Genomic DNA, 10,954 nt, shown 5'->3' on the forward strand with positions numbered 1-10,954 from the left:
GCTATTATTATTTGCAGAACTGTACAGGGATCCCCTAAGAAGTTCTTGTTGATGCTGTCTTCCTTGCCGAGGTACTCTTTGTGTCCGGAGCATGGACGGATGCGTATTTATCTACCTGTAGGGTGGGGTTGGCGTGAGCATGGCTGGGCGAGGGTGCAGCCTGGTACATGCCAGTGAGCGTGCCTCTGTGTGAGCACACCCTGAGAGTCTGGGTCAGCCTGCACCCACGTAAGTGCTGAGCTTGTGCGTGTGTTTTGCCTGCCCCCTTTGCCAAACCCCAGGCTCATGTGCGACTGCCCACCTATTTCCACATGGATGCCTAATGAGTGCCTCGAAGGTCATACGGCCCAAACTTGAGATCTCATTTTCCAGCCCCAGCCTGCTCCTGTTCCAGTTTGTAAGTCCTTACTGAGTCTATCTCCAATCTGCCTACTTTTCTCCACCCCTACCACTGTCACATGAATCCAAACCAACTTCATCTCTCACCTTGCAACAGCCTCCCTCCCACGTGGTCTCCCTCTGCCCACCCTTGCTCCTATAACCTGTTAGAATTGCCAAGTTGTTCTTTCTCCTGTCAACTGGGACGAAATCCACATGCCTGACCCTGGCCTCCCAGAGCCTTTCGCCGGGATGTCTCCCTCCACGCTCCCTGTCCACTCCCATGCTCCGGGCAGGGCTTCCTTTCTGTTGGGCCTTATACCCACAAGCTCCTTCCCACCTCAAGGCATTTGCCTCTGCTGTTCCTCTGCCTGGAATGTCAGGTCTCAGCTCACATGTCCTGTCCTCAGACCAGCTGAGCTAAAGCAGCCACCTGTGCCTGCCTAACCCACCACCCTCGTTTAATTCTCTGCCTGCTCTTTATTGCGACCTGGTATTTCTCAGGCTCCTTTACTTATTTATTTTTCATCTTCCCCCACTAGAATATAAGCTCCAGAAGGACAAAAACCCTGTCTCTTCTCCAGCACCCCAAGCCCAGCTTAGTGCCTGGCCCACGGTAGGTGCCCCAACCCGAGTGGAACGAATGGATGATGAATCCGTGGGAGAGTGTCTCAGTGTAGGTGCGGGTGTGTACACACGCTGGGGAGGTCAGACAAGTGTGGCCTGCAGACACTGGGGAGTCTCCTCCCTGCCAAGAGGCCAGGGGAGGACAGCGCATGGGGACCCCTCGCCAGGGAGAACGGCCGGAGGGGAACCCAGGGAGGACAGCGGGCTGGGGTGCACCCCAGGGAGGTCTACCGGTGTGGGGTCAGGAGAGGGCGGCGGGCCAGGGTGCCCCTGGGGAGGACCTCCGATGGGCCCCTCCAAGGGGAGGACAGCAGGTGGTGAGGGGGTGCCGGCCTGGCGGGGCCTGCCGGGGGCGGTCCCGGGCTCCCCTGCGTCCCGCCTCCAGGCACAGGGGCCGGGGCTGGCCGACGTGGCGGCGCTGCGGGCGGGCGGGGAGGGACGCAGGCGGGAGGCGGGCCGGAAAGTTTGTCCGGCGGCCGCGGCGGGGACTCTGCCCGGGGGATGCGCGCCCAGCCCGCCCCGGTCCCCAGCACGCCGCGGAGCCCCGCTCGCCATGGGTAAGTCCCGATCGGGCGCTGCCCGCGGGGCGCGCGGCCCCTCCCGGGTGTGCACCCGCCCGGCACCCCCTCCGCGCCCCTCGCGGCCCCCCGCAGCGCCCGGCCGGAGGCCGCCAGTCGGGTGGCAGGCCCGGAGCGCAGGCCCGCGGCCGGGCTGGGAAGGGGCTGGGCGCGCTTCCTTCCCGCCTGTTTTCTGCCTGGGAAAAGTGGCCCCTTGCTTGATACGGGGGCGCCTGCTCGGGCCCGGACACTTGCCTGGCGGCTTTGGTCTTGACAACCGCCGGGCGAGCGAAGTTGTTCCTATTCCGCAGGTGAAGAAATGGAGGCTCCAAAAGGAGCAAAGTCACTGATCACTTCGCTGAGCGCTCTCCTGACCCGGCCGCTGCTGCGGGCCTGGGAATTCTGCCCGCCAGCAAAACATGCAGAAGTACTGCCCTGGAGGCGATTTGGTGGAGGAGACAGAGGGGGAATTTTAATACAGAATTGGGGGGGTTGGGGGGGAGAAGGGGATGCCTTTGTTGCCAGATGAGACTAGGATTTCCATTTTTCTCTCTGGATTCAGAAGCCTCAAAGGGTCATTCAGTCATTCTTTAGTGAGCACCTACTATGTGCTAGGCATTGGTTTAAGGCAGCGGACTCCAAGCTTTTTGGCACCAGGATCAGTTTCATGGAAGACAATTTTTCCATAGACGGGACGGGGTGGGGGCGATGGCGGGGGCGGGGAGGCGGAGCTCGGGTGGTGATGTGAGGGGGGGGAGCGGCTGTCGATACAGATGAAGCTTCCCTTGCTCGATGCCACTTCTGCGACCCCCCCTCCTAAGTTTCATGGAAGACAATTTTAACACGGACAGGGAGTGGGGCGGGGGGTTGGCAGAGCTCTGCGGCTGGTTCCTAACAGGCCGGGGCCCAGTACCAGTTTGCTTGCTGGGGAGTTGGGGACCGCAGGCTTAGGGGGTGGGGACTCAGCAGTGAACAGAATAGACAATACTCCCCTCTCTCATGGAGCTGACAGTCTGATTGAGGAGCTGGATAAACGAGTTTATGAATAAGATGATTTCAGAGAACAATAAGCGTTGTGGACAGATCAAACGAGGTCGTGTGAAGGCCAGGGAAGGTGGGTTCCTAGGGTAGGTGGGCAGAGTAGGCCTCCCCTCGTAAGGTGACATTGGAGCTGAGACCTTACTCAGAAGTGGCCTTGCTCAGATCTGGGGGAACAGCTTCCAGGTGGCAGGAACAGCAAGTGCAAAGTTCCTGAGGCAGGGATGAGCTGGTGTGATGCAGGCCAGGGTGGCTGGAGCACAGTGGGCGAGGGGAGAGGGCTCAAAGGGACATCAGGGACATCAGAGAATTGAGCAGGGGCCAGATCATGCAGGGCTTTGTAGCCCATGGTGAGAAGTTTGTAGTTTATTCCAAATTACATAAGAAGCTGGAGGAGGGTGTTAAGCTGCTGTGGGAGGCATGACCTGAATTATCTTTTAAAAGCTCATTCTGGGTTCTATGGAGAATCATAATAGCTAACACCGGCTGTGACATAGGTAGGCATATGAAGTAAGTATTATTATCCCATTCATAGATGGGGAGGCTCAGAGAGGTTAAGTGAGTGCCCTGAGGTCACATAGCTATGGAGAGGAGAAGCTGGAGTGGAACCCCAGCACTCTGGCACTAGTCTGTGTTCTAACCACTGCACCACCCAGCACAACTGGTGACCAACTCCAAATCTGACTCCAGAGTTCATCCCCTTAACCGCCACGGCACACTTTCCCTGAGCCTGTCCTCCCGAGTCCCTAGGCTGCTCTCCTCATAGCAGGGTCCAGGGACTGGGCTCTGTTTGTAGACTTTGGTCTCAGAACTGCGTTCCGATTATCACTATAAGATACCCTTATCCTAGGGCAGCCATGGGAATGATGTGAGAAAATGAACTTAAAGTGCTCAGCTCACCACCCGCACACGGTAAATGGTCAGTTAACATGGGCTTTTGTTTTTTATCACACCCAACACTGGGACTCGGGAGTCAAACTGCCCGAGTTCAAGTCCCTGCTCTGTCACTTACAAACTGTGTCACCTTGGGCAAATGTCTTCACCTCTCTGTGCCTCTGTGCATGCAGAGTTGGTTGGAAGTGAAAATGTGGCTTGGAGAGTCGAGGAAGACGTACAGGAATTAGTCAGGGCCCCTCTCACACTAGCTGAAGCAAAAAAAGAGTCTTATTGGTCACTGAGAAGTCCATGGCTTCAGGTGTGGTTGGATCCAGAGGCTCAGACAATGTCTGGAATTCCTCAGGCGGAAGATGCCCCCAGCTGCTCCAGGCAGGTAAACTAGCAGCTCAGCACCCCACACCCCCAGTGAGCAAACACCCCTAGGCTGACTCTCATTGGCCCAGGTTCAGCCGTGTGGCATTCACCTCTGCCCAGGGCCCGGGAATCTGCTGACCGATCAGATCTGGGTCATGGACACAACCCTGGGGCTGGGCGCTGGGGGCGGAGGTGGGGGCGGTCATCTCCACCCAAACCAGGAGAACTGGGACAATGGGAAGCAAAGGAATGGAGGCCAAATAATAGACGTGTATAACTGCAGGCTCCCTGGGGAGGTGACATGGCATCTGGGGCTGAAGAGGGAGAGTAGGGGAACAAAGGGACCCTTTCTTTGGGGAACAAGAGTGGTGCAAGCAGAAGGACCAGCACGTGCAGAGGCGGAGCAGCGTGAGAGTGTATGATGTGTGCTGGGAGCAAAGGTGTTCCGACTCCTCTGGGGCTCCTTTTATAGCTCCTCGGGACAGTATCACTTCACCGTGCTTTGTCCCTTTGGGTTTTCCTGACAGCTCTTTCCCTTCAATCTCTGCCTCCTCCCCACCTGCTGTCTCCCACCCCCCCACCTGTCTCTGATTGGCCTTTCTTGCTAGTAGGTCAGTACAGCAAAGTTCTTAAGTACATGGATTGGGAGTCCTGTGGGTCACCATTTCCTTCCTGATCCTGTTGCCTCCTAGCTGTGAGAACACTCTGCGCCTTACTTTCCCCATCTGTAAAATGGGATAGTTGTAGCTGTCGCGGTCCCATTGAGGGTTGTTATGAGGATGAAGTGTGAGAAGGCACGTAAAGTCTTTGACAGAGGAAGTGCTCCACAGCTGATACCTGTTATGATTTCCATTTTATTTCACTTGTAGTTTTATTGTTGTCTTACCACCGTGACCCAAATCTGCACTGATGTGTTTCCCAGCAGACCCCATGGAACTCAGCTTGGCCTCCGAGCCCCCTGGCTGAGTTCCTCGAGAGGAACCCAGGAAATGGCAAGCAGATTCTGTGCTTTCACCTCAATTGCCCCCCACGGCCTGGAAGAACCTTCCTTTCTGGGAGTAAACCAGGAATGAGGGAGGTGGGAGGGGGCCAAAGGGAGGTGAAGACGGAGCGGGGTCTGGGCAGCGTAATCTTCCGGGATGTTTACTGGCATCAGAACAGGAAGCACAAGGCCAGCTGGGGTTGGAAGGGGGTTATTTCCCTGGGGGAAGGGGTGGAAGGGGAGAAGGCCAAGCAGAAAGGGGTGGGCGGGGAATGTTCCTCCACATGGAACCCCTCCCCATGCACGAGAACTGCCTAACAGATCTGGGAAGACGCAGAAGTGAGGGAGAACAGAGCGAAATCATATTACACCACGGTTTGATAATGGGGTGGTCGAGAGTATGGCCCGGGGAGCCGACTGCCTGGCTTTGATTAGAGCCTCAGCTGCTTACTGCTGCTTCTGACCTTCGGCAAGGCAAGCTCACCTCTCTGATGATCGGTTTATTCATTCATAAATAACACAAGAGCCTGCCTCATAAAGTTGCGGTGAGAATTAAATGGGTTATTAAACTTAAAGTGCTCAAAGCAGTGCCTGATCCAGGGAAAACACTCCGTACATCTGGCTATAGTATTAAAAATGTTCCTCTCAGATCTGGGCCGGGGGTGGGGGGGGTGAGTCAGATTGATACTGCTGGATTACTCTAGATGCTTCCAGAAATGTATAAATTTAAGTGTGTAAATTGAAAATTAAGAGCAACCTGTACAGCTACACTGCCAATGGGGTAGGCATTAGCCACATGTGGCTATTTTTATGTGTAAATTGATTAAAATTTTAAAATTTTAAAAAATTAAAAATTCAGTCCCTCCATCACATTAGCCAAATCTCCAGTGCTCAGGACCCACAGGTGGCTGGTAACCACCACATGGGACAGCGTAGATGGAGAAATTCCCAACACTGCGGGGGATTCTGCGAGATAGTGCTGCTCTAAGAAGAAAAGAAACAGGAAGTATAGCGCTCAAATCGGTGGTGGAAAAATGGAACATGAAAACCTTAATGGATCCATCAAAAGCAGAAACAGAGGAATAAAGAAGTATCTTGATAGAACAGTGAAGAGAAGACACGAAAGTAAATGGGACAAGCAAATTCAAGCGCATCAGTAATCGCGATAAATGTGAACAAGTTCACCTTTTCAGAGCAGAAGCTCTCAGCTGGAACTTACAAGCATCCCACTCTACTGCTTTCACGAGAGACACACAGCAAACCGTTGCAAGGTTCACCTGTTGGGTTACAGTGGTCTGCAAATGCAGAGACCCTGAGAGAGGGGAAGCTCACCCCACATCCAAATGTACATAAGGGTTTCAGAAGCAGGAGGGAGAGAGCGTGTGAGTTGGGAGAGGCTAAACCTGTCTATCTGCAAGCTGCTGTCTGTGCCTCCATTGTTGAAAATGGCTTCTGCTTTCTCTTTCCCCTGTACCCTTCGCCATTCCCGATGCTGTTTCTATTTCTGTCTTTCCCCCTTGATCACACTTGCCAAAGCGTTGTCTGTTTTCTTAGTCATGTCAAAGAACCAACTTGAGTTTTAGTGATCAGCTGTCCTGTTGGTGGTGTGGTTCTATTTTTTCCATTTCATTAACATCTGCTTTCATATTCATTAATTCCATTTGTTCCTTGGGTTCATGTTTTAATTTTCCTAGCTTCTACAGTCGTAAATCCTCACCCCAACCCCTCCTCAGCCTGCCCTAATAAAAAGTTAGCGTCGTTTGGCCTTAGGGCCAGCACCTCAGTTCATTTTCTGGCGCCGTGCCTCCTCTGTCTTCGGAGAGAGAGTAAATAAAACTTAGCGCTTCTGTCTATCCTAAAGTTCGTTGAGAATTCTTTCTCCCCCACATACAGACTTCACACCCTAACACCTGTTTCATTTCATCTTCCCACCAGCTCTGGGAGCAGCTAGGGTGGGTATCATCGTCCCCGTTTATATATGAGCAAACTGAGACTGCGAGTTCAAGTGCAGCTGAGGGTGAGCACAGAGCGAGGTATGCACGGAGGGTGTGTAGCAGAGAAGCTTAAGAACACCCTTAATAACCAGAACTCTCAGATAACTGCAATCGTCCGGGCTGGGAAGGAAAAAGAAGCAAATGACAAAAAAAAAAAAAACCCAAATCTACCAAAACCAAAACAAAACGAGACCAAGACTTCTCACATCCTCACATTCAGCCAAGAATTTTCTACCTTCTTCATTAGTTTGTTCATCTATAAAATGGGAATAATGAAGCACCTATTTCTTTGGATTTAGGAAGGATTTTACAAAATTATTGTTATTTTTGAGCTCCTCCTCATTTATTATCCTCTCCATTTTTCATCTTTAGCCAGTGGTCCACTTGGATATAAATTAACCTAGGACTAAAAGCCCCACAGTGTAAGATACAGAAGTCAGCACCATGGTGCAGTTTAGTGTTTCCTGAGTGATGAGGTGGCTGGGTCGTGGCACGCTCTCCTGACTTCCACTAACTGACCTTGTGCTCACTCACCGTGCACTCGGAAATCTCTATTCCACCTTAAAGGAGAAAAATGCTTGAATGGTGACTTTATCTATTGGTAAATAGATGTTGAAACAAATCTTTTTTCAATGTGTCATGAACACTTTGGAAGAGACTGATGTAGTAATGTTTCCTCATTTTATACATGGGCAAAGACAGACTCATATTTCTATTATCTATTGCAGTGTAACAAAACACCCCAAAACTTAGTGTCCTCTAAAAACAACCGTTTTATTATATGTAATAGTTCTCTGGGTTGAATGGGCTCAGCTGGGTGGTTCCTCTGCTGCTGTCTGTTCAGGTCTCTTACGAAACTGCAGTCAGATGGCGACTGCAGTTGACATCATTTGGAGTCCTATCTAGGATTCTGGCATGGCTGGGCCTCTCTCTCTGCCTTTATTGTCTAAAGGCCTCTCCACATGGTTTCTCCATGTCACAGGGGGTAGCCAGACTTCTTACATGGTGGCTTGAGGCTCCCCCAAAAACATAAAAAGTAGAAATTCCTCAAGGACTAGGCCCAGGACTGATACAGTATCACTTCAGCCATAATCCAGTGCTTAAAACTAGTCACAGAGCTACCGAGATTGAGTGTGAGAGGAAACCACATAAAGGCGTAAATACCAGGAGGCATGGTTCACTGGGCGTCATCTTTAGAGACTAGCTCCTACAGCCCAGAAAGGGAAAGAGACCGGCCTTGTGTCACATAATAAGTTAAACAGAACTGTCACAAAGCAGAAAAGAACCTTGTTTTCCTAATATCTAAAGCACTGTCCTTTCCTCACTACTGTGTATATAAAAATGACTTTGGAGTCCTACAAGTTCCTCAATTAACAACAAAAAAAGTAGTTTCCTCTCCCACCCGGAGGAAGAAAGCATACTTTCCTCAACCAAGATAGAGAGATTTCAGGTTCATTCCATGAATCTGGGAATTCTGTTACCTAGTATATTAATTGGGAGCTTTTTAATTATAATTTACATAAACCAACTGGATTTGGATTAAGGAACAAGGAATATTTTTTGGCTCATGTAACTGGAGAATCCAGTGGCTTGAGTAAGTAAGCTTCAGGTACTGCTAGATCCAGGGGTTCATGCAATACTACTGGGTCTCTGTTTCTTGTTCTTATTATCTTTTGGCTCTCTTTTTGTTTGTGTTGGTTTCATTCTCATAAAGGCCTCTGTAGAGCATCACCAATGGCCATTTTGTTTCTGCAACTTGACATTCTCAAAAATAGAGTCCTTTTTCCATTGTATGCATAGCAATTCCTTGAATGACCCAGACTGTGTCACTTGCCCATCCCTATGTGTGGGTGGTAGGGACATGTGACTGGCAGCCCCACCAGTGGCAAAGGGGCTCTTCCCCAAATGAAAAGATTCCAGGTACACAGAAAAAGTAATAAATGTTCACTATCCTCAGAACTCTCTTTTCCTTGAAGATTTGTTTCCATATAGAAGCAGTTGGAAACTGGTGCCAACGGGCTGCATTTCGAGATTTGTTTTGTCTGGCCCAAACCATATTTTAATACATTCTTGGAATAGCATTTAAAAATCAGAAGAGAGTTTATAAAAATCTGGTTTTCTGGCTTCTCTTTTTAAAAAAATGAGCTCTTGGTTTTTCTTCTCAAACAAATCTGGCAGCTTTTGATTTTTCTATATTCCAATTTCTTTATCTGTCAAATAGAGCTATTAATAATACCTACCTTATAAGGTTGTTGTGAGGATTACATGAAATGATGCAAAAATATCTTACATTAAGCCTGGCACAGAGGGAGCAGTCATGAAATGGCAGCTACCCTTCTCATCATTTGCCAGAGATTCTGCATTCTCATGTGTTAACAATACCTAGAGCTGCATTGTGACCTCAGATGAGGCATGAGCTTTCCAGTTTGCCACAGACCCCACCGTCCCTTGTTGTCTTACATGAAGCCCATTTTACTCATTTATGTTACCTGCAGCTCCCTGCTCTATGGCATTTCCTCTTCAGTCTGTCATTACCACTCTCATCTGGACCCTTGTACTAGCCTCCCAACCTGGATTCTCTCTTGCTGTCTGCTTTTAGTGCTAGAAATAGAAACTTTCACTAAGTTAGACATTGTCAGGATTTTTTTTCCTATCACATACAAAAGTCTGGAGATTGACAATCCATTGTTGATATGGCAGGTTTACTGTTATTGGAGACCCAGGCTCCTTCTATATTTTGTTCTACTATGTCAGTGTGTAGCTTACATCCTCATGGTCACCCCTCCTCTGTGTTCCAAAATGGCTGTTGGAGCACCAGCCATAACATTTGCATTCCAGGCAAGAAGTAAAAGAACAAGAAGGATGGGCAAAAAAGGTACTAGCCAGCAGTCTGTCTCTCCCTACCCACTTCTTGGAGAGCTTTTCTCAAAGTCCCACTGAAAAAGTACCTCTTCTGTCCTATTAGCCACCTGTAGCTGCAGGAAAGGCTGGGAAATGTAATCTTTTAGCTGGATATAGTCTTGATACCAAAGAAGAAGGGATGAATGGACATTGGGTGGGCTACACCAACCTCACTTAGCATCTCTGTACATCACTAAAAGCAATCTTTTAAAAATTAAAAATAGATCACCTCACTCCTAGCTGAAGCTACCAAAGATGAAACTCATCTTTGTCCATCCACTGAGAATGAAACTCATCATTGTCCTCAAGAGCTGCAGAGCCCCACGTGGTTTGGCCCCTGCCTTCTTCTCCTGGCTCCAACCCCTCTGGCCTCCAGACTGATTAGCACAGTGATTTAAAGCCCTCACTCTAACCATATCAGCTCTGCCTCTTACTTGCTGTGTGACCACGAGAAAGTTTCTTAACCTCTCTGCACCTTGGAAGATGATGCAAGTAATATGTTACAGGGTTGTTGTAAGATTTAAATGAGAAAATACATATAAAGTTCTTAAAACAGTTTCTGACATTTAGTAAGTACTAGTTATTCATATTCGTAGTTGTTCAAACATACCAAAAACTGTCCTACTTCAGGGCCTTTATACTTGGTGTTCCCTCAGTCTAGAATGCTCTTCTTCCAGATTTTCCCATGGCTTTCTCCCTCACTTCATTCAGATCTCTGCTCAGATAGCCCCTCTTCAGAGAGGCCTTAGCTGACTACCCTATTTAAACTAGGACACCGACATCATTCTCAATTCTATTTCCCTGCTTTATTTTCTATGACATTTTGCACCACCTGAAATACCATACTTATTTGTTATCTTCCTATTTCTAGAATGTTAGGTCCTTGACAACACCACTGTATTCCAGCCCCAAGAACATTTATCTGGCTTGTTGCAGATGCCAGATAAATAAATTCCGATGGATGGATGGGGGTGTGGAAGGGGATATAAAGGGATGGAATATAGAGATGGGGGCACGCATGGATGGACTGATGGATGGATGGCTCAATAAGCCAATGGATGGTTGGGTGGATTAAGGGATAGATAAGTGGACAGATGGGTGGATGACTATGGAGAGGGGTGGATGGATGAATGGAGAATGGATGGGTGGGTGAGCACATGGTTGAACAGATATAGTAGATGGATGACTAGAGGATGGATGGGTGGATGGATGGGCGGATGGATGGG

General features: G+C 49.4%; 1 protein-coding gene across 1 annotated transcript in view; it reads left to right on the plus strand.

Annotated features, from left to right (window-relative positions):
- Window positions 1-1,457: 1,457 nt before the first annotated feature.
- Window positions 1,458-10,954, plus strand: part of SLC2A10 (solute carrier family 2 (facilitated glucose transporter), member 10) — a 16,713-nt gene continuing 7,216 nt past the window's right edge. Inside the window, exon 1 of the mRNA XM_012640485.1 lies at window positions 1,458-1,562. Within this exon, the coding sequence (XP_012495939.1) occupies window positions 1,559-1,562 (4 nt within the window). The 5' untranslated portion in view covers window positions 1,458-1,558. The remainder of the gene's footprint in view (window positions 1,563-10,954) is intronic.

This window comes from Propithecus coquereli, unplaced genomic scaffold (assembly GCF_000956105.1).
Source record: "Propithecus coquereli isolate 6110/MARCELLA unplaced genomic scaffold, Pcoq_1.0 Scaffold153, whole genome shotgun sequence".
Lineage (NCBI taxonomy): Eukaryota > Metazoa > Chordata > Mammalia > Primates > Indriidae > Propithecus > Propithecus coquereli.